This window comes from Suillus subalutaceus (assembly GCF_016647625.1).
Source record: "Suillus subalutaceus strain FC151 chromosome Unknown DFJ58scaffold_205, whole genome shotgun sequence".
Classification (NCBI taxonomy): domain Eukaryota; kingdom Fungi; phylum Basidiomycota; class Agaricomycetes; order Boletales; family Suillaceae; genus Suillus; species Suillus subalutaceus.
The window spans coordinates 61,554-82,510 of NW_024540454.1; the positions used below are offsets into that span (position 1 = coordinate 61,554).

General features: G+C 48.2%; 9 protein-coding genes across 9 annotated transcripts; 3 read left to right on the forward strand and 6 right to left on the reverse strand.

The window, feature by feature from the left end:
* Positions 1–1,376: 1,376 nt before the first annotated feature.
* Positions 1,377–3,222, forward strand: DFJ58DRAFT_819685 (uncharacterized protein). Its single transcript, XM_041391922.1, has 7 exons — positions 1,377–1,594; positions 1,652–1,727; positions 1,783–2,120; positions 2,169–2,362; positions 2,436–2,670; positions 2,731–2,982; positions 3,074–3,222. The coding sequence occupies exons 1-7, from the start codon at positions 1,433–1,435 to the stop codon at positions 3,158–3,160; spliced, it is 1,344 nt and encodes a 447-aa protein (XP_041236790.1). The 5' UTR covers positions 1,377–1,432; the 3' UTR covers positions 3,161–3,222.
* Positions 3,223–4,261: 1,039 nt separating this feature from the next.
* On the reverse strand, positions 4,262–4,468 carry DFJ58DRAFT_670012 (uncharacterized protein; the record flags this gene model as incomplete). The annotated part of the gene is made up of 1 exon (XM_041382829.1): positions 4,262–4,468. A coding segment is annotated over one exon (207 nt), but the record flags the coding sequence as incomplete, so codon positions are not given.
* A 737-nt stretch (positions 4,469–5,205) lies between these two features.
* Positions 5,206–5,505, reverse strand: DFJ58DRAFT_670008 (uncharacterized protein; the record flags this gene model as incomplete). Its single annotated transcript, XM_041382828.1, has 1 exon — positions 5,206–5,505. One exon carries the CDS (start codon positions 5,503–5,505, stop codon positions 5,206–5,208), a length of 300 nt encoding a protein of 99 aa, XP_041236792.1.
* A 1,213-nt stretch (positions 5,506–6,718) lies between these two features.
* On the forward strand, positions 6,719–7,857 carry DFJ58DRAFT_917787 (uncharacterized protein; the record flags this gene model as incomplete). The annotated part of the gene is made up of 4 exons (XM_041395547.1): positions 6,719–6,964; positions 7,039–7,118; positions 7,298–7,547; positions 7,639–7,857. The coding sequence occupies exons 2-4, from the start codon at positions 7,102–7,104 to the stop codon at positions 7,855–7,857; spliced, it is 486 nt and encodes a 161-aa protein (XP_041236793.1). The 5' UTR covers positions 6,719–6,964; positions 7,039–7,101.
* On the reverse strand, positions 7,857–8,545 carry DFJ58DRAFT_819693 (uncharacterized protein). Its single transcript, XM_041391923.1, has 4 exons — positions 8,349–8,545; positions 8,183–8,282; positions 8,046–8,124; positions 7,857–7,987 (listed from the first exon to the last, which is right to left on the reverse strand). The coding sequence occupies exons 2-4, from the start codon at positions 8,271–8,273 to the stop codon at positions 7,936–7,938; spliced, it is 222 nt and encodes a 73-aa protein (XP_041236794.1). The 5' UTR covers positions 8,274–8,282; positions 8,349–8,545; the 3' UTR covers positions 7,857–7,935.
* Positions 8,527–10,543, reverse strand: DFJ58DRAFT_191388 (uncharacterized protein). Its single transcript, XM_041379143.1, has 5 exons — positions 10,091–10,543; positions 9,692–10,039; positions 9,409–9,624; positions 9,180–9,355; positions 8,527–9,120 (listed from the first exon to the last, which is right to left on the reverse strand). The coding sequence occupies exons 1-5, from the start codon at positions 10,325–10,327 to the stop codon at positions 8,715–8,717; spliced, it is 1,383 nt and encodes a 460-aa protein (XP_041236795.1). The 5' UTR covers positions 10,328–10,543; the 3' UTR covers positions 8,527–8,714.
* A 4,139-nt stretch (positions 10,544–14,682) lies between these two features.
* Positions 14,683–17,820, forward strand: DFJ58DRAFT_908541 (OPT oligopeptide transporter protein-domain-containing protein; the record flags this gene model as incomplete). The annotated part of the gene is made up of 13 exons (XM_041395111.1): positions 14,683–14,707; positions 14,778–14,925; positions 14,975–15,495; positions 15,545–15,786; positions 15,845–16,213; positions 16,269–16,373; positions 16,432–16,500; positions 16,563–16,668; positions 16,726–16,876; positions 16,934–17,241; positions 17,292–17,332; positions 17,385–17,439; positions 17,503–17,820. 13 exons carry the CDS (start codon positions 14,683–14,685, stop codon positions 17,562–17,564), a joined length of 2,202 nt encoding a protein of 733 aa, XP_041236796.1. The 3' UTR covers positions 17,565–17,820.
* Positions 17,821–17,863: 43 nt separating this feature from the next.
* On the reverse strand, positions 17,864–18,935 carry DFJ58DRAFT_819712 (uncharacterized protein). The gene is made up of 5 exons (XM_041391924.1): positions 18,849–18,935; positions 18,753–18,794; positions 18,526–18,675; positions 18,197–18,472; positions 17,864–18,143 (listed from the first exon to the last, which is right to left on the reverse strand). The coding sequence occupies exons 1-5, from the start codon at positions 18,849–18,851 to the stop codon at positions 17,943–17,945; spliced, it is 672 nt and encodes a 223-aa protein (XP_041236797.1). The 5' UTR covers positions 18,852–18,935; the 3' UTR covers positions 17,864–17,942.
* A 119-nt stretch (positions 18,936–19,054) lies between these two features.
* On the reverse strand, positions 19,055–20,670 carry DFJ58DRAFT_670007 (uncharacterized protein; the record flags this gene model as incomplete). Its single annotated transcript, XM_041382827.1, has 5 exons — positions 19,055–19,451; positions 19,503–19,678; positions 19,732–19,944; positions 19,998–20,330; positions 20,386–20,670. The coding sequence occupies 5 exons, from the start codon at positions 20,668–20,670 to the stop codon at positions 19,055–19,057; spliced, it is 1,404 nt and encodes a 467-aa protein (XP_041236798.1).
* Positions 20,671–20,957: the final 287 nt, after the last annotated feature.

Consider the following 20,957-nt stretch of genomic DNA (forward strand, 5'->3'; position numbering starts at 1 on the left):
ATGCCGTTACACCTTCGTTCCCTGATTGATATATCTACATTAGCCTAATCGCATGCGGCAGGAACTCCATTTGCGACCTTCATACCCTCTGACGTTATTCTAATTTTCATACATTTGTTTGTTTTATAGCAGTGTAGTATTTTGGATTTCTTATCATCTCATGACAAACGACTGTTCAAATTTACTACACAGTCGTCTCTTCTTATCTTGGTCGCTAGATACGATGGATCAGTGACGTACCGTTCAGCGTCGATAGCGCCTCGAATGAAATAATGATCCTTAAAACATGACATAGGGCCGCGATTCTCGAGTATCTTACCCAAGTCTTACCTCATGATTGGTCGTTTGGTCGGCTACCCGGTGTTATGGTGGAAGTTTGACTATGCGACTTTCAAATACGGATTTGCCTCGGTTTTACACGGGTGAATAGTTTATTGTTTTTCGCGAGGGCGTAAAACGATGCCTATTCCGCCCAATATCTGATGGCGGCCGACAGCTGAAGTAACGGCATATGGGAGTCGAAGTCGAGGAACATGAGTCAGTGACATTCGGACGACGTGGATATATCATTCGAAGTACCGACTGGCTACGAGAAGCACCGAGAACAAGAACATCCATAAATACCCTGGTCCCTCGGGAGTCGGGAAGAGGAACGCGGAGAGTAAAGTTTAATTCTCGTTCAGTTGGTCTCCAACGGAACATTTGAATATGTCATGATGGGACAGACCTCGTGAGTAGTTATGGGGGATACAGACATTAAATACCATGACAACTTGAATTCTAGGCTGGCCTGGCTGGCTTCGTGCCCCTTCGTGCTCGGGAGCACCACGCCTATCAACACCTATCAACACCCTGTGGGAGCCTGTGGGCAAGAAGTTAATGACGGAATAGGCTACCAACGGCTTGGTGCTCCTTGGTTGCTATAGGTTCCTATCCAAATGGTTTGCTTGGGAATTTTTGCCGGCTCGAGGCCGATCATCATTGATGTATGACCCGAGGTAGATAATCTAAACCAGGACTTACCCGCCAACCATCCTTTTTATTTTGTCCTGAGAGCTGCAGGAATGCTACAGTCGAGATGCTCCGCTTGCTCCTTTGATAAAACGGGTGGCACAAGGAAAACTAGTAGTGGAAAATATTGTGGCTGGTGATGATCGATGAGCATTGTGTATCACAAGCTCACTTACCACCACTATTACAATGCTACCCTATTCTTGCAGTTGACAGAAGCGATAATCCACGGTTGCGGATGGTGATATACCGCAAAGAGAGCTAGTGAGTGCGCCCAGGTTGCTTGCAAGTTAGAAAATTTCTATAGATGGTAACTTAGGCCCGGGGTCAAATGTCAAGTGGGGTTACATAGGCGCCCGCCCGTCTGCCCGATCAGTTAGACTGATCGCATATTGCAAGAACGCCGCAACCTCTTAACAACATGTCTACTATAGTGAACATACCTTTCGATCTTCTGCAGCCTATTCTCATACATTTACCTGATCGAAGGCATCTGAGTGCAGCTACACTAGTCAGCCGGGCATTCAACTGCGCAGCGACCCCACTTTTGTACAGGAGGCTCGATTCACGAGTGAAGCGAAATGTGCGATTACTCTTTATCTCGCGAGTAAGTGTCTAAAACTATGTTCACTACAATCAGATCCTTCATCATCCCTCTGCAACCCTTCTCAAACGACCAGAATTGGCACAGTATGTCTGGCATGTGACGGAGACAGGCAAGTGACGTGGTTCCAAGACTTGTAAATTGGCTTGATCGCCCCCACTACACAGGCGCAGTGCAGAACTTGCGACAAGTTATTCCTCAGATCACTGAGGATATTGTTGCAGCGCTTAGACTTTGTACAAATCTCACATCTGCAACTTGGGTGGACGACACGGCGACTCCAGAGGCGAATTTTCTACCCATACTGGATGTCTTGATGACATTACCCTTGCGGGAGCTTACCATACGCACCCAGTATGATCCAGGAGAACGAGTTTGGGCCCGGCTCAATACTATTCAGGGCATCCGTCGCCTATCAGTGTGGTCTTTGGAGTGGGGCCCCCCGCGGGTGCTTCAAGGATGGGCTCATTTGTTGAGCTCCTCTCTAACGCACCTCGAACTTGGCGTAAGAGAGCCTTTGATTTACCTCTTTGTTTCCTTATTCCATTCACAGCGTTGTGCAGGTGTTCCCGCAACTATCCTCGTCTCTGTCTTCATGAAACTTCCTCTTTTACAAGAGCTCTGTCTCAAGGGTGCACCAAGCGCCGCCATCCCGGCTATAATTGCTTGTCTGCCCAATCTGATAGCCCTTGACACGGAATATCTAGGCTCTGGAAATTACCGCACGCCTCTCACACCGTTACCCCCGTTTGCAACGCCTAACAGTTCAAGCAGGATCAGTGGATATCGATGGACCGCAGAAACTATGGACATGGATGAGGATATTGCTTCCACACCAACAAACTCTAAAGTCATTCACGCTAAATGCATTTGCAGTGCACGGCCAAATAACCATTCCGCGCCCATTCATCGTGAATCTTACTGACAGACACGGAAAGTCCCTTCAAGATTTTGCTGTGGGGCTTGCGCAGTTGACGTTAGAAACCGTATCCTATATGTGTTCAACATGCCCCCAGCTTTCGACACTTGAATGCTCTGTGGCGAGTCCAGACGTAGTATGTGATTCTTGTTAGTATTGGGAAGATAAATCTCCGGTTAATTGCTGATGTGTTTAGGATTCAATCGCAAAAGCAATCGAGGCGGGGCACAACCTTCAAACTCTCACGCTTCATGTCTCTTGGATCCCTGATGGCAGCGTTGATTTACCTCCGCGGTTTGAAAAGCACTCAGGACCCCGAGCCATGTATGCAGATTTTTCCCATCTTTCCAGTGAGGGGAAGGCGACTCGTTTTACCGAGGAGCACGCTCGCGCCTTGATGTTCCAGACACGCCTTCGTAGCATTGGCATAGGGGATCAGTCCTACACAGTGAGTCTATCCTGTGCTTGTTGCGCGCCTTGGTATTTGGACTTTGACTTGGTTGTTGAAAGTTGTCAACATTCTCATCTGTCTTTTTTAGGGTCGGTGGGTTCATCGGGAATGTTCCGCTGAGGTCGGGAAAGAAGAAAATGTTGTGCTAGAGGTCGTAGGGGATCCATTCGTCTAGGTTTCTTGTCACCTGTCACACTGTATTCAGATTGCTTCCATGGCCTATGTGCCATATCACCGAGCGTACGTTGGTGAGCTGAGGGCAGCTTCAGGCTATACTAAGCATACCACTTCTGGAAGAAAATAACATCTATATCTGTCATTGGGTGGGGTATGCACAATTTTGACGAATCCACTTGTCTCTACTCAAAATGGCGGAATGACTACTTGTTTATGGAGTGAATACAAGAGGCAAAGTTGTGAAGATGTAAAATACGAGACGCGGTTGAATCCACAACCAGATCCAGTACTCCCCCACACTTCATGATAGTCAATTCTTCCTGGTCGTCCCACTCCCCGTGTCCACACATATGATCATCCCATGAGGCCTCGTGAGTTTATGGTATCCAGAGCCTCGAGAACGACATAGGCGACCTAGTATAGGTAGTGAGTGCAATATACCGTAGGCGAGACATGAGGCATGGCTTCAAACAAACCTTGATGTTGACTGGGAACAATCCAGTACAGCTGGGGAAGCAGGTAACATTATGGCGCGAGAGTGGTATCTCATTCGTCATTCAGCAGCTCTGAGTCCAGCAACGATAGTTCGAAGTCTTGACGCCAGAATCCTCGAAGCAACAATCTAAATTTGTCGGGTCCCACTCCATCTGGGAAGCCGAGAAACGGAAGGTTGCGGATGCAGCAACCTTGTGAGGTGCGCACAACAGGTAGAGATAGGGGTACAACATCAAGGCATCGGCGAGAGACACATCGTGAGAAGCCCCAAAAGGCATTTTGATCGCGGCGGCTTTTGGTCATAAATGCTTGAACCTGCTGTGACTTGCCGTGTGTCCATAATTTGTCATGGGGGTGAGAGTGCGTGTTACTGGTGAAGAATTTTGAGCGTGATAGCGTGTACGTGCACCTCCTTCCATAGGTTCAGGGATAATAGATGGATTGGGCATGATGGAAAACCTTGGAGGCATGAACATTGAGTTTTGATCTGGAAAAAAGTTAACGTCCAACGAAATGGGAGCATTGCCAGATGGTGAGTCGACATCAGTCGCATCAGAGTCACAGGCATGCGATGGAACTGAAACTGGAGTTGTGAGCTCTCTCTTCAAGTAGCCGGCGGTACCAACGAAAGCTTGCACGTCTTGTTCGGTAGTGGTTGTTCCACTTTCTTCGCCTTTGATTTGCAAGCCCAGAACCAGCTGTCGACGCGCAGTGGACTTATGTTCCACGAGGCGGCCCATGCATATCGCGACGCACGCATTGGAATGCGGGAGTCAGATATCCAGATCGCCCAAAGCTCTTCTAGGTTGGCATGGAGTTAGGTCTGGGATGGGGGCTTTCTGAATCATACATGCATACCAGGAGGGGAGAATATAATCTCGACAGGTTTTGTTGTAGCCGTGGTCTGCAGCGTTGAGGATGGGACGCGCACCGACACTGAGTACCGAGGGGGCAGACCAGGAAGGACATGAACGTCGCGTACTAATTACTAATGAGGCAACTGCTACGGCAACTGCCGCATGCTCCCAAACGGTGAGTGCGCATCACTACACTGTTATGTACCTCCCAGTACTTGCCCTCCAAACGAGCCATGGATTCGAGCGTGCGCCAAATCCTTATATTTATATCCATGCCCGCAAAGTCACGGTCAGGCGGTATCGTCAAGATTCATACAAGTACTCCGGTCTGCAAAGTCAGGTCTTCCATATCATAATTGTTTCAACGACTGTCTTCTTTGTCACTAAGTCATCTTTTATATTACATTGTAGTCTGATTCCTCTGCATACAATGTTATTTTTCTTTCTTCCGAACGAGTGACTGCACAATTGCGGGCATCATCTCCGAATCAAGACCCGGTCAGTGCCACCGTGACCTTTCTTCGCTTCCGAGGTCCCGACATGTCTTGCTCGACATTGTCGCTGTCACTCAGTCTGGCACGCGCTAGGGTGATCGTTATGGAACTAGGACCGTTTCGAAAGTCAGAAAGCATAGCACCTCAAGCTCATTTTCATCATAATCGTGATTTCATTCATTGCGATCCTCGTGGTTCTAGTGGGATGGAAACCCAGCATATGAGTCCCAACCATGTTGATGGTTCCCGTCATCTAGGCCCCACTGATAGTTTCCTGCAGAGCACGACTGAGCCAACTTCTCAAACAGGCGCTGTTCGAAGACCGATAGACATTCCAGGTCAACGTCCGTTTGGATCCCGTCTATGCTTCTGCCAATCTGCTTCAAAAGGGCCGTCCATGCAGCCTCGAGAACGAATTCTTCCTGGGCGTCCGTGGTGCCACCTCTGGGGCAGTCGGGATCCTCCTCCGATATGCTGCGCTTGTTGTATGCGAACATGATGCTGAGTGCGTGAGCAAATGCCGCGCAGCCTAACTATTGCACCCCAGTTTCTTGCGCCTTTTCGATATTATCAAATATCCAATGGGCGACATAAATTAGCATGGGTATTTGATATCTGACTTGGCGTGGGCAGTGATAGGTGCCCTGTTCTGCGTTAGTGGGTCCTTTGGGGTGGCAGGTACATACCTTTATTTGAGGTGGACGTTCCTCTAGGAGACGCTTTGTTTGCGGTTGCAGGACAGCAGCAGCTGATGCAGCTAATCTAAGAGGGGCCATGTTTGTATTTTGAGGAGCATCCGGCTTGGCGGCGGCGGCCAGAACTTCTTGCCCATTACCGATGACTGGCTGGGTTGCTGGGAGTGGGTGGGTGAGCTGCACAGTCTCCAATTGATTGGTGTGTGCGTTGCTGAGCCTGGCTAGATCACGAGCTGAAGGGGGGAGTGAGCTTGATGGTATGTTAAAATTGATGATGATGTATCGGGATGGGGACGAATGGTAAGATGTCAGCGTACTCCCTGCAGCAGGCAAAGAGCTCTGCATGGACAGTATTGGTGCGTCAGGGGTGGGTGAGACACAACCTTGGCAGGCCGCAGCTACTGATGGTTGGAAATCTGCGCGAGTACATGATGTCCACAGCCCTGATACTATTTCTGCCTTTCCAGTCACTGCTGACTCCGTCTCGCGTCCTCAGACAAGTTTTTTCTTCTGTTTTTCTCCCTTGTGATTATAATCATACTTTGCACAACAACTCTCGTCGCAGTGTACCCTCATACTTGTTCCCCTCGCACACCTGCCACTGCCTTGCATGTAGGTCTCTCCCTTATTTCTTTCCCTTGTTATTTTACTAATATAATGATATTCGTTTTCAGTGTGTAGTTCGGTGCTGTGATGTGCTTTAGAAGGCATGGGAAAAAGTGAATGATGTTCCTTCACCTTCATTCCGTCGCTACTCATTCAATTTTGTAGCAACCTTGGTGTTATTTTTTGACGAGTTGCTATCTGGAAATGTGACCTCCGATCTATCTATAATCAGGCCTTCGTGGAGGCTATGAAAGAGCCTTGCCTATGCAGTTCTGTCGCTTGGGCTGTATTTCTTCGGATTCTGGTTTGTTTGTCCGCCGATTCAGGCGCTGTATTAGGGTCTTCTAACACCATTCGCCGTGAAGTTCTGCCATCCAGGCGCAACCAATCTGCCAAACCAATAGAATTTGCAAGTTTTACCCACAATAATATTAATATTTTCAGGATATAAAAGCATTGCAGCCCTGTCCACCTCAGTAGTTCAGAGTTCCCTTTGCAAAGCTTGTATCACTTCGTATAAATCATGCGTTCATCCTTCCTCGTCGTCGTCACTGCTTTGGCAGCATGTATGTCTGTCACTGCATGCAGTCCCATATTCGTGGACTGCATAACGGCCAAAGATTGCTGCAGTGGCCTTAGCTGTAATTTGAAGTCGGTGAGTATGAGTTGTCTGCTTTGCATCCAGGATTCAACCCGTTGCTCATGCCTTGCACCTTGCAATGTTAATAGCGTACCAGCGGTACCAAATACTGCAGTTATTAGACTGCTTATCGATGGGATGGCAGCCTGTCCATGGGCATATCTGGACAGTGAGTCATGTTTCTGCTTTCGCATTGGTGCTGTGGCTGATTGTACAATACCTAGTTCGTTGCTGACTTGGTCAAATTTCAATGTGGTTGTTCCTGGAGTCTGGTCAAATTTCCCTGCTTCATGGGCAATGAAGGCACCTTTGAATTGATTTGAACACTCAATATTGACTAACTTGAAGCGACGTGAGGAGTAATTTCAATGTCCAGATTTGTGCCGCGTCGTTCAGAGCCAGAGTGTCCATTGCCGACGTCTGCATTACGTACATAGCGGATGTAGCAGAGTTTTTACCACTGCTAATGAGCGCGTCAAAAGACATTTTCAATGCCCATTCAATATCGTCTCTCGGATTCACCACCACCAACATCATCATTGGCGCAGTAGATGTGATTGTCGCCCCTTTTCATCACTCGATGCACTGGGTGAATCAAGTTCGTCATTATAGCTAGCCCCTTGAGGCAGTATCTTTGAGTACTGCCTCAAAGTCGTGAACACCCAAGAGTCTCATGTCGACTCGCCAAGTTGATTCCCGGTTCAATAGTAAGGCGAGAACCGTGGGTCCTCCGAGTGGATGGCCAATATTACCTCACACGAATTGAGCAGGTCATGGACAGCATGGTTGATGCCCAAGCAGATGCACTTTTAGAAAACAGGAGCCTCAGGAGGTGTATCATGGCATACTTAAATGCATATGTTGCTAATAGTTTGTCGTCCCTCTGCTCGCCTTTGGATGGGGGTTAGATAGACATTAAACGACTCGAATCTATTATGCATAACCATACATTTTATTCACGATACTGCCAAACATCGAGGTCCAAATCAAACCTGAGGTGTTGCACGACCGGGCCATCGTGGATACAGCGAACATTTCCTGGAAGGTGTCTTTCAATGCGATTTTCTTGATCAGTCCTAATCCATACATATCTCACAGTGAAACGGTTAGCCAGCCGCGCGCGCGCTTGTACGCCGCGAGTAGCTCTTCCATATCTGCTATCCTTATCGATTCGCCTATCACGTATTTAGTCACAGGTAGTACTAGCGTACGGCAGTTCAGAATCTCACGCACCAACGATTTCTCCCACACCAGGCATCAAAAGGTCACAGTTCTCTGTGTACGCAGGGTCATGCTCTCCCTCTTTCCTTGGCACCTTCTGCATGTAGAATATCTTCAGCTCCACAGGGAAGCCATATAAAAAGTTCGGCACCCAAAGAGCATCAGTCGAACGGCGTACCTGAGTGATTGATAGTAGGGGATGAGGTCCCCGACTTGAACATCCAGCAGTTGATCTGGATGATTTTGATTCCTTCTCTCTTTGGGATAGAAAAAGTTGAATTGATTTCTAGAGGACGGTTTAAACGAGTGCACTCCGTATCTTAAAGCACTCACAAAAGTAATGGTACAAATATACTAACTGTTTACACAGGATTTTGTACCTTTGTCTTTGCCTTTGTCTGGTATAGTCACCCCCATGACGACCTCGCAACCAATGAAGTCATGATTACAGCAAGGGCATCGCAGATGTGAAGATAGAACATGTTTACGACAGAGTAATCTTGAAAGAATTCGATCCACCCTCTTCCAATTAGAACACCATGCTTCACAAGATCAACTTGGCAGGCGATAGCGTTGTTGATACTTGAACAAAGCCAGTTCCGCCTCCACTATGTTCGCCCCCAACCCAACGAACAGTGCCTTGAACGTGTCCCCTGCTGCGGGATGCAGTGACATGACGTTCACGCCCTTTGCCTGTGGGATCCTCAACTCTATGTTGCTCAAGCGAGGGCCCGATGAATGAGGAGGATATAGAGAAAGAGCCCTCGAATGCGCTATGCAAGCCTACAGTCACTGGAGCATTCACGGTTCTCGCCTTACTGTTGAGCTGAGAATGAACTGGCGAGTTGGCATAGGTGAGTTTAAGCGGGGCGTTCGCGGTTTGTGCATCAACTCCGAATTCTCCGGCATATCCCGAGACAGTAGTCAAAGATACACGTGCATTAAGGGGCCTAATATAACGACGAAGCGTTTAATATATCGAGGAATGAAAAGGAGCATGAGTACACACGCATTTGCAGTTGTTATGACCAATTCAGATGGCTTTGCAGATTCGTTATGAAACAGGATAACATCTGCGTCGATGGCCATGTTGGTAGTAATGAGTTTGAGAGACGACATCGAATGAAAGTGTCCTTTGATAAGCCCGTTAGCAGTGGTAAAAACCCCTGTCTCGGCTGCTACAGACTATGAAGACTTCAGCTCTAAATACTTAAATCTCTAAGTGATGTAGCACGAACCTGGACGTTGATCGGGAAATGCAAAGTATTTAACGAAATACTACCGAAGAAAACGGTGTCCGACAAAGCCGCGACCTCGTGGCTGAAAAGAGGCGCAGAGGTCTCTAAACTCTTGATATAGAGGGCATCCTCGCTCGCGCTGGCGGGCAAGGTCAATGTGACATCAAACATGAGCTGATCTTTGTTATCTTGGCCAGGAAGAGGGCTCTTCGAGGTCTATTATGTGGCATTGCCCATGTAATATTAGTACGGCACAACCTACTGTTCAAGAAAAAAAACTTGCGTAGATACCGATTCCATTCTGATTTTCCTGGCGCTTGAGGCGGCAAACATTTGCACGTTCAAAGGCCTCTTCTTTAAAGTATGCAGCGCGGATGCGTACAATGACATCATCTGAGACATCCGTTGACTGCTCCACGGTGACAGTGCCGTACTGGAAAGCACCCCGAGAGATGAGATACAGGGAGTCAGAGCCGACAGGAAGGGTGAAAAGTGACTCGCTGCCAAAAGGGAACTGCTGCGCCCATGATGGTAATTCATAGTATTCGTCCCACTCCGCGCTACTGATGCACCCGACGACTGCCCCATCGCTGGGATCAGGGTAACCAGGTTCATTTAAGTCTGTTGAAAACTGTAGCACATAAGTTGACTTCTAGTCCTGACGGCCAAAGAAAATCCCAACCTCGTAGTAGTCGGAAACATTGCGCACGATGTTGAATCTAGGGTGGGTAAACACGACAAAGAGCAGCAAGCTCACAATGCCGATACCAAAAAGCCTAGCTGCCATAGACCGGCGCGGCCGCTCCACAAATTGCGATTCGCGAGTCTGGCTATTGAGAGTGGCAGTCTGTGCTGATCCGAAGTCACCATATTCAACTTGAAGTTGAAAAACCTCTTTGTTGTCACGGTCTCCGTTCATCCTCGTCAGACAGCGCTTTTAGTATGTTTAAAAGAACGAACGAGGCCAATGCACAGTACGATGTACATAACTGCAGATATACAGTAGATCTGCGCGCCACTATCGAAGAGTTCACGTGAAACATACTGCGGACGCAGCGTCCTGGTGATGCGGCCGCGCTCGGTGTCGGTAATAGCCCGTGACAGTAACTATAGTTGACATGAGAGCTCAGATTGACGCTCGCTGATCACTTTCTAAGAATCATCATGATCTATCTGTTGGTATTATCAACATCATTGTCACAATCAAGCTACCTTTGTTGGATTGCGGAAGATTGGTGCACGGCCGTCACGATCACCAGTCATGAGCTGTGCAAGAGTCGCCGGTCCCGAGCGCCAGCACGTGGACCCAGATTGGCTTACACTCTCTCACCAGTTCGAATTTGACCGGTTATCAGAACATTAATATTGACACTGACAGCTCTGAGGCGTTATCATACCTGCATCTCACCAAGCTACTATCTGGATATCTGTAAGAGGCCAATTGCTTCAAGTTGAATTCCGACTCGCAAGTACTGTCATGCAGTCACGTACAGTGGCACTGACAGTGGCTCCGCCACTGACTCATGGTGACGTAGGTCCCATCCTCCGAGTTGCAGCCTGATCAAACCATTCCAGGTGTCCTGAGTCCCGATTGCAAACTTAAGCTTCAGCTTCACCCTTGACAAAGGTGTGAAGTAGTGACTGTGGGCGGTCAGGTGAGCTCGGGTTCTCCCATGTCACGTTTCCTTCTTCTCACTTCCAAAACTAGGGTTTTCACCTTGCTCCGTGGCACGCGGTTTTGTACCTCTTTCTAGTAATTTTTTACCACACTTCTACGAGTATGCGCTTCACTCTCTCTTACGCTTTTGAAGACACCTAGTGACATGGAAGGCATCCAACGACATTCATGTTGTCGCCTCCCGCTTAAACCTGTCCAGCGCGTTCAGACGTTGGCCCATCTGCTTTTCTGATGACGTACTGTATGTTATATGTCTTATAAAGTACGTATGTTCCTTGAACCATTTTCTATTACGAATGCAAGCGGTGGCTTTCCCGGGTTTCAAATTGCCACCATCATCAGATGCATCGCTGACAGGCGATAACGTTCAGTCTGTTGAGCGCCTAAAAGGCCCAAAAATGACCCAGGCGCAGCATTGGCCATGCCAACCCCATTTTTCTCAGTGCCCAGTAGCCACAAACATCTCAGGCACAACGGGACTATTGTGTCTTCACTTGACGCGCCCGTCTATCTTATTTGCCGAGTCCTCGGACAACGTGCACTCTAGAATTGCCCAATAGCGGACCGTATTGTTGTTCCTGAGTGTGCAGTCAAAAAGGTACATGGTCCCTTGTTTACTACCCTCGTCAGGTCACGAGTACTAACACGGGGAGAGCCATCATATCGCTAGGCATCAGGGGTGTAACATTTCAAACAACGATGAAGGTTGCTCAAGACATGCCTCCTGTTACGCAAAAGGTTATTGGATCTGTGTCCGAAGAATCGAATCTCAAGTACCGTGCGCACAATCTCCTTGACTGTGATAGTACTCACTGCGGAGGTGGATAAGTGGATATAGACACCTCCGTCGCAGCAGATGCTTAAGTTACGGTTTGCGGCTTAAATTAACCATTGTGATGCTGTACCGACGCAACTACTTACAATATTGTAAGGTGTGCATCGCTCTCTTCCTATTATGGTCATGGAGCACTTGTTGCTAAAGAAATCGATACCTTGGAGTGCCTTTCGTGCTTCGCGGGGAGACTATCTTGGGCGCCTTGGTCTGAGTCTCTGACTCGCACGATACATGATTCCGCTGGTTCCTTGCCCAATTTGCCTCAGGAAACGCTCGCGGGAGGACATATTTGGAAGTTGTGACTCTGCGATAAGGGAAATACGGTGGAAAACCTAATACCAGTGAGCGTCTTAACATCGCAGTCGGAAGAGTCGGAAGTCTTTCAGCTTGCTAAGGCATAGTGCATTGCATTCCTCTTTTAGCATTGGAATTGTAGGGCTCTCCCAATCAAGCTGTGGCTTTGCGTTCATTTACGTCTTCGGTGAGCAGTTATTTGGTTTCCCGATGTGGTATACTTAGAAGCATCATGACTACTTATAGGCGGCTATGTATGTTCGTTCTCATATGCAAAGTCTCAGTCATAGCATGAGTATTGCGAAACATATGAAAGGATATGGCTGATCTCCCTCACTCCCTCAGGAATGATGATCTGCGCCAAGGAATGGAGCGAGAGCCACAAAGTGTCTATTTAAAAATATCCGGCGTCCCGTACCCTCACCGTAAACCGCTAAAAGAGGGAAGAGTGGTGTAAACAGACTAGTATACTTATCGCTCGCGCGAGTACGGACTGGTTTTGTGATCAGTCCATCAAGGGTGACGGAATTATGTTCAGTGGCGGACGCCTTTTACGGCGGTGTCTGCATCTAGGCTGGGGTCATCTCCGGGACTAGTGAGTAATAATGACCCAATCGTTTATAGACTGCGGTAGGCAAAGCCTGCAAACTGGCTCGGAACCAACGTAGTTAGGAGTCTAGGACGCCTATCATGAGCTTTGGAGGCACTCGGACGTAGACATGTAGCCGCTGGTCAGCATCAATCGTGACGTGCATCGACACGCTGAGTCTGCACGAGTTCTCCTATCAGGGCGTAAGCGAGGCGCGCTATGCCTTTCACAGATAAGTATAGTGATGGTGGCAATAGGCAAAGGCACGTATGACAAAGTGAAGGTCCTGACTGTTTACCTTAACAGATAACCCAAACTTTTCGATGCTAGTGCGTTTGGGCAAGTGCTTGATTGCTTGATAGAATCTACATGTACTTCGTTTGTAGCGATCGGCAACTTGGATCATTGCAACAAGCGGTTAATCGCCGAACAAGCGACGAGCACCGGTGCACGCGGATTGTAGATTTTAGTTGAACGAGGGCATGACATATGACTCGTTGCCTTTAAAGTGTAAAAAAGTATGACTGACAGCGGCGACTACATTAGCAGTATGCGTGGTGTTGGGGAACTTGTGAAGGTATAACACCCATGGAGGGTGCTAGGCACACGAGCACTGTCAAAATGAAACGTCACGGTTGCTGAAAATGACAACTGGGTTGCAGCGTGTGGATGCCCTGATGTGCCTCAGGGCTAGCGGGCAAGATTGAAATGAGGGACTTGATCGAAAGCTGGGTCGCCAGCATAAGGAGAGCATGAAACATACTGCAGATGAATCTATTAGACCATTTAATCGTCCTAATACTACAAAATTACGGGGCATAGAGGATTTGTATGTAGATGGGGCGGCCGGAAGGACGGCGGCTCAATAACCAAATTTAGGGTAAGAAGTCCAAAAGGGAAGTAGTTGGGGCTGAAAATAAAATTAAAATGTGAAAAACGCACAAAAATATTAACCAGGAACATGGGAAGGTTGATGTGCCTGAGAAATGTGATTGGTTTAGTGGTGATCCTCTAGTAGCGGACCACTTTCAGTCCTCCCACAAGTCCTTTCCCTCCAAGTACCTTCCCTTGTCTTCAGATACCCTCCCCTCTCCTTCCCGTAGTCCTTACTCATCGTCGTCCACGACGCCGAGCAACTTTTTGACGACATTCATAAGATACCCCAATTGGCGTTCAAAGGTCCTATTTACCGGACCTCTTTGACTGATGTCCGGTAGACCAACATCTTCAGCTGGAGGCTCTCGCCCCTTCACAGCCTCAGCTTTTCGTACATCTTCAGCCCGTCCCCCAACTTCTGCAGGCGCATTTGACCGTGACCACCAATATACCTATGATAATGCTTATATTGAGGAAGAAGAGGAAGAGGAAAGCGACACAGAGGACCTTTTTGCCTTTCTCCCTCCTTCAACCGCAGACCAACAGCGAGATGCAGAGAAGCAGCGTGCGGCTGATTTATCCCGAATATCACCAGACTACACAAATGTTTTCGCGAATGCAGTCCCATCAGACGGCCCCCCGCTTGTATATCCGGCGCCGGCCTTTCACCCCTGGGCTCGTTTCTCCTCTGAGGTGGCCGGGCCCTCCCGTCTCTTTCCTGTACCCATATCTCAGATTCCAGTGGAAAGTCCTCCTTCTACCGCGTCAAACCAAGGCGCAAGTGACCCGTATCGCATGCGTCGACTAAGCACAGCCCTATCGAGTACAACCAACACCCACCCTTCGAGACCTAGTATCCCGAACTCTCGGCAAATACGCGTCAGTCTAAACTCCAGCCCACCCGAGAAGAACGACGAGGAGGACTTTCGTAACAGTTCACAGAGAACACGACATCCTTCATCAACACTTGGCGATTCAACAACTCTAAGCATAACACCTAGTATGCTGGAACAAGACAGTCGCGATGGTTCAATAAAGTGAGTTCTTCGTTCTTGTACCGTAATTTTCTCAACATTCTGCATTTCGGCGTGACACAGGATGGAAGTTTGATTTTGACGCCGTGAATGAAGAAGACAGTCCATTTCCTGAAGTTCGTGCATCTGTCTCAAACATTGATGACCCAGAAATGCCCGCTATGACGTTGCGGATGTGGTTACTCGGTCTGGTTCTTTGTATGACCGCTAGGTGAGTTTTTTTAGAACATCGTTCTTGCTTGTAGTCTCATGCTTTCCAGTGCAATGAACGTTTTCTTTAACTTCCGGCAACCTGCCCCGAGTGTCTCTCCCCTTGCCCTTTTGCTCGTTTGCTATCCGATTGGAAAATTCCTCGCTTTTGTCCTTCCCATCACGACTTATCGTCTCCCGCGGTATCTTGGCAGTTATGAGTTTTCGCTCAATCCTGGACCATGGAACATCAAAGAGCATGTTTTGGTATACATAATGGCAAATGTCGCTATTGGTGCACCTTACGCTATCAACGCCATTGTGGTCATTCAGCTTAACTACGGCGTTCAAGTGGATTATTGGTTCAGTGTACTCCTGGTTGTTGCCACGCAACTCACAGGGTTCGGTCTTGCAGGGATATGCAGGCGCTTTTTGGTTTGGCCTGCGAGCATGGTTTGGCCACAGAACTTGGTGACGTGTACTTTATTGAACACGCTTCACGCGGAGGACGACGAAGAACCAGGTTCGATTACACGATACAGATACTTTCTTCTTGTCTTTGGTGGCGCATTCTTCTTCTACTTTATCCCTGGTAAGACTCTTTTCAAGCTCAATTTGGGTTGACTTTGATGAGTTTCTAGGCTACCTCTTCAGTGCTCTCTCGGTGTTTTCTTGGATGTGTTGGATACTACCGGATAACATTCCAGTTAATCAACTATTTGGCGTCGAGTCGGGCTTGGGCATGACCATAGTGACATTCGACTGGTCACAAATCTCGTGGATTGGTAGTCCCTTGATGTTTCCATGGTGGGCTGAAGTGCACATCTTCTTTGGCTTCGTTCTTTTCTTCTGGATCGTCACACCAATATTATACTATACCAACGTAAGTCCCTCCAGCCCTCAGCCCCTCCTTCTATCCTTCGTTTCTGACTTTGTCACAGACGTGGGATCTCGCCTACTTCCCATTGAACGACAGTAATCCATATGATCGCTACGGTAACGTGTACAATGTGTCGGCTGTGTTGGATGCCTCCAACCGCTTCAATCTCACTGCCTACGAGAACTACTCTCCGCTTTATCTTCCCGCGACTTATGCGATAACCTACATGCTTGCATTCGCCCTATCGACATGCGTACTCGTGCACACGGTCCTTTACCACGGCCGAAGTTTGCTGAATGGGATGAAGAAGATTCGCGTAGAGCAGGATGACATTCACGCGAAGCTCATGCGCAACTACCCTGAGGTGCCAGATTGGTGGTATCTCGTGTGCTTCTTCGGCTTTTTCCTCCTCATGGTGGTGGTCGTTGAGGTAAGCCCACTCCCTTTTTACATCATGAATTTTGTTCAACATCGGCTGTTTGCAGGTGTGGCATACGTCAGTACCTGTGTGGGCCCTGGTGTTGTCCGTGGCATTACCAACTCTATATGTCTTGCCGTCCGGGTTCATTTACGCAATGACTGGGCAAGGGGTATGCATGCTTCCGCGCTGCATTCGAGAATAGGAATGCTGACGTCCGATCTGTACAGATCACGCTGAATCTGCTTGCACAGATCATCCCAGGGACCTTAATGGCGGGCGACCCTGTTGCGAACATGGTACGCGGTCAAACTGTAGCACTTTGCGAGGAGTCTGACGTAGTCATCCAAATTTGTCGCAGATCTTCAAGGCATACTCCGTTCAGACATTGTCGGAAGCTACTTCATTCGTGCAGGATCTCAAGCTTGGTCATTACATAAAGGTTCCTCCACGAGCCACGTTCCTTGGTAAGCAGTGCTCTTTTGATCGTCACTCGATCGCCTGACCAAGGGTGTTCCCTGCAGTGCAATTCGTGGGCACCCTGTTGGCATCATTCATCCAGATCGGTGTCAAGCAGTGGATGTTCGACAACATTCCGGACATCTGCACCCCACAACAACCCAGTTTATTGACGTGTCCACACAATCAAGTGTACTACACTGCATCGGCAGTCTGGTACGTCTGTCTTTCATTTCAGTTGCTGTGTCTTTTATCAACGACGCATGTTTGTAGGGGAATTATCGGACCCACGCGGCAGTTCGGAAAGGGGACGCTCTACTACCCGGAGTTGTATGCCATCATTGTCGGCGCCTTCCTACCCGTTCCTTTCTGGCTGTGGCAACGGCGGTACCCGAACTCATGGGTCAGGTTTGTGAGCACGCCTGTGGTGCTCAACGGCGTCTCGTATATACCGCCCGCGGCCGGCATCAACTATTCTGCCTGGTTCGCAGTCGGGTTTGTATTTCAATATCTAATAAGAAAATGGAACTTTGCATGGTGGAGCAAATTCAACTATGTGACTAGTGCAGCTTTGGACAGCGGTATGTGGCTGCCCTGCCTCGCTTTGATTTTTGCTAACGGCGGGGTATAGGCACTGCTTTGTCGTTAATTATAATATTTTTCACGTTAGATGTACGTTTCCCTTCTGATCATCGTGGCTAACCTTATTAAACATTGCCTACAGTTCCCAAAAGGTGGCCTCTATATCAACTGGTGGGGAAACACCGTCTACACGAAGAGTGCGTTTTTTGTTAGTCTGATCGATCGGTTTGTTCTGAGATGGATTTTTCTTTTCTTTTCAGCCGCGGATTGGAACCGTCTGTCACTGAAAGTCATCCCATCCGGTGGCATCCCTTTAGATTAATGTATTTAGCAATCTGCAAACAATATGACTTCATCTAGGACCCAATGCAACAGCGGATGTGATTGGTGCTTTACGTCGATCTCAATCCTAATGAAACAGGCGATGTAGCAGGTGTTACCGAGGCGAATGGCGGACTTTGATATATTGGTTCATGAAAACAGGCACTGGATTAGATCTAGACCCGCCATACCATGATGGAAGAGAAGCACAGTGCGTGCCAACGATAAACGCTTAGGGAATTCGTGCACGCGCCGAGAAGCACATTTCCAGAGGAACCCACTTTTGGTAAGATAGAGAGCCAAGGAAACACCCAAAATGTGAGCTGTGCAAGTATGCGGGGCCGAAGAAAGATGCACTATCTGGCTATGCACGTTCTTATTAAGTAGTGGTTAGACAACACACTGTGATCATTCCGGCACTGAGTATGTACTGGATAATGACGTATGGCAGTGGAGACGCATGGGTCACGTATGACATACCCTGAAAGTGAATTGCACAGGATGATGATCGCGGCAGGAATCTAACCTCCCCGTCCACGCCCTCGTCCACGTTGTCCGCTACCTCTTGGACCTCCACGGCCTGATCACAATCAATTAGGACCGATATGGTATGATGGAACAAAATGGACAAACCTCCTCTTGATGAAGCACCTCGGCCTGTGTGGAAATTACAGGCATCATATCGATATCCCATGAAAACGGCGTGTGGTGCAAAGATAATGGACACAAGCGAACGAACGGATCATGATCAGTGTGCCGAACCTGAAACAGCAGGACGATTAGCTCAGACGCACCTCCTCGCATACCTGCGCCTGCTCCTCCCCGCGCATTTCGGCCAGCTTCTCGTGCTCGGGTTTGCTCCTCTTTTACAGCATCTAACAATGTATCCGGTACACGCAAGTATTTTATCTGAAGGGTTGTTCAGCTGCAGTGAAGTCATCAAGAGAGATGGTTGAACGCACGGTGCTGCCGCGAATATAACACTCCTTCAACTTCCAGAATCTATCGCCGTCTGCGCTCGTTTGGTACACCTCCCGTAGTGTTATGTTCATGAAATTATCGCAATTGACGAGATGGCCGTTGAATGTTTCGCCATTTTTCAACTCTACGAGCTATGATCGTTGAATCAGATAGAAAACAGAACGGATAGTGAGCCTTGTTTCGGTTGGATGGATGCAAAAGGCCATACCATAGGTTTGTTTTGGGCTGCTGTCAGCAGTGATAGAGGCAACTACACATCGAGAAAAGCTGTCAGTAGGTGTACACATATTGGAAAGGTATATACCATCTTGTTATATGGCAAGAGTTTTATCACTTCTTAGGTCGTGCTCGATAGTCGCGTCGAAAGACGTTGCAGTAGGAGACACTAAATACCATCTGTGGCTGTGCTGCACACTCCATCCAGACTTCGAACATATAGACATAGTACTTGTCACGATGGAACATGAGGATACTAATACAAGTACATAAACAAGTTGATATGCCCTAAGCTCAGATCACCAAGTCTACACGACCATTCGAAGTTTTGACCGTAGCATGCCCTTCGATCTCTTTGCTCTCGCCCCAGTAGGCAGACCCTCGGAGGCGATATCGCTCTCGTCTCTGAGTCACCTCCCTGCGACGTCCCTGCCCAGAAGGATCCTCAACAGGTAGCTCCTTGAGTACGGCTGCTGCATTAGAAGTCTCTACATCAAACGAGCCTTCGAAAGTGCTGTACAACTTGACGCTCATTGCCGCGTTAGAAGAGCGGGCTTCCGACCTGAGAATTGAATTGACAGGCATGTCGGTGTATGCAAGGGTGACGGGCCCATTTGAAGTACGCGTTTCGACGTCAAAGATACCACCCTGGCCAGAGTGTGTGACAAGATCAACATTGGCATCAATTTTACTGAAACAGGAGGTTAGATGATGGAACCGAAATAGGACGCAAGTCATATACCCGTTACTTGTTGTCATCTTGAGCTCACTGACAGCTCCATTCTCTTGGTTGAGGAGCGAAACAGACGCTTGAATGGGGCCATTTGAAGTTGCGAGCTTGAGAGAAGAGCCACTATTAAAATGCCCTTTGATGCCGCCATTGCTAGAGCGGATCGAACCATCCTCAGCGGTGACAGACTGATCGGCAAATATTTAGCATTTCAATAATCCAGGAAACTAAATCAACCAACCTTTGCATTTACATGGGCATTCGATGTTCTGAGTGACATTCTATCGAAGGAAATAGTGTTCCAGACATCTGCGACATCTTGACTGAAATTGGATGTCTCCGTCTCGAATGCTTTGATGTGCAGAGCTTCTCCATTTTTCCCTGCAGGTAGCGTGATCTTCACTTCGAATCTTAGTTGTTGTCTATTGCCAGGGAAGTGCGAGAATGCGGACGTCTACAGAAATTCATTGAGATGAAGGTTCAGCGAATGAGGATTGAAGTATTTACAAAGATACCGACACCATTCTCATTTGTCTTTCGTTCGAGACGACAGACATTGGCGTGGTCCAGCGCTTCGCGAGCAAAATAGCCAACTCGCACTTGGATACCAACTTTATCTGTCGGCTGGGTGGACTGCACGATATCAACATGACCGGATTGCTGAGAGCCCCTCGTGAACAGGTAGAGTGCATCAGAGTCAACGGGGAGCTCTAGGAATGCTTCGGCACTATAGGGAAATTGGTTCAAGCTTTGGTTGGACAGTGTCCAATCGGAGCCACTGATGCATTGGTGGACGGTGCCATCTTGTGAGCCGGGATGAGGTGGCTCACCGTTCCAGAACTTATCAAATACGTGAGCCAAAGGCGTACCATTGAGCGAGAGAAAAATGACATACGGGTCGAAATCCATGATTGAAGGCCATATCGGTGGAAGATGTGGTGAACGCAGCAATGAGGAACCAAATAAGTAAAGCAACACCGAATGCTTTCCAGAAACGTTGTGCGGGTGACTGACGATATACGACTACCACCACGTCCGTTATGGGTTGATAAGGTGTCTGGGAAGTATACGGTGGGGGTGGCGATGGCCCTAGGGTATTACTTGAGCCCTCGTGGAGTCCTGCCCTTTGACCGTTGCCTTTATTGTCCGTGCGTTTTGGGCTCGTTTCAACAATTATCATGCCGGCGTTTGTTCCAGAATCCGCACACCCGTTACTAGTACTAGTAGTATCCTTGTGTGCGTCGATGTGCTGCAATTGGAGCTAGTAGACAATTGTAAACGTCCCCTTATAATAAGACAGCTGCGAGCTGCTGTGTCATACTGCGCAGTCCAACTGCGGTGCCACCTGCGCGTGACCTGTCAATCAATGATTGAGCTCTGAGATCAATATATAACTTTTCGCTGCGCTAATTACTTGCAAGCGGCTACTATGCAAATAACCTGCTCCGGAACATCGACGTCAAGGAT

What these genes read in the sequence shown, in the direction of transcription:
- DFJ58DRAFT_819685 (XM_041391922.1), top strand. Translation starts at nt 1,433, where the DNA reads ATGTCTACTATAGTGAACATACCTTTCGATCTTCTGCAGCCTATTCTC. An exon ending in CTGTGGCGAGTCCAGACGTA is followed by an intron (nt 2,671 to 2,730) that starts GTATGTGATTCT and finishes TGATGTGTTTAG; the next exon opens with GATTCAATCGCAAAAGCAAT. An exon ending in TAGGGGATCAGTCCTACACA is followed by an intron (nt 2,983 to 3,073) that starts GTGAGTCTATCC and finishes TGTCTTTTTTAG; the next exon opens with GGTCGGTGGGTTCATCGGGA.
- DFJ58DRAFT_819693 (XM_041391923.1), bottom strand. Translation starts at nt 8,273, where the DNA reads ATGCAGAAGGTGCCAAGGAAAGAGGGAGAGCATGACCCTGCGTACACA. An exon ending in TGGTGTGGGAGAAATCGTTG is followed by an intron (nt 8,125 to 8,182) that starts GTGCGTGAGATT and finishes AATACGTGATAG; the next exon opens with GCGAATCGATAAGGATAGCA. An exon ending in GGCTGGCTAACCGTTTCACT is followed by an intron (nt 7,988 to 8,045) that starts GTGAGATATGTA and finishes GACACCTTCCAG; the next exon opens with GAAATGTTCGCTGTATCCAC.
- DFJ58DRAFT_191388 (XM_041379143.1), bottom strand. Translation starts at nt 10,327, where the DNA reads ATGAACGGAGACCGTGACAACAAAGAGGTTTTTCAACTTCAAGTTGAA. An exon ending in AGAATGGAATCGGTATCTAC is followed by an intron (nt 9,625 to 9,691) that starts GCAAGTTTTTTT and finishes GCCACATAATAG; the next exon opens with ACCTCGAAGAGCCCTCTTCC. An exon ending in GTCATAACAACTGCAAATGC is followed by an intron (nt 9,121 to 9,179) that starts GTGTGTACTCAT and finishes TCGTTATATTAG; the next exon opens with GCCCCTTAATGCACGTGTAT.
- DFJ58DRAFT_819712 (XM_041391924.1), bottom strand. An exon ending in CAGCCCAAAACAAACCTATG is followed by an intron (nt 18,676 to 18,752) that starts GTATGGCCTTTT and finishes CAACGATCATAG; the next exon opens with CTCGTAGAGTTGAAAAATGG. An exon ending in AGGTGCTTCATCAAGAGGAG is followed by an intron (nt 18,144 to 18,196) that starts GTTTGTCCATTT and finishes GATTGTGATCAG; the next exon opens with GCCGTGGAGGTCCAAGAGGT.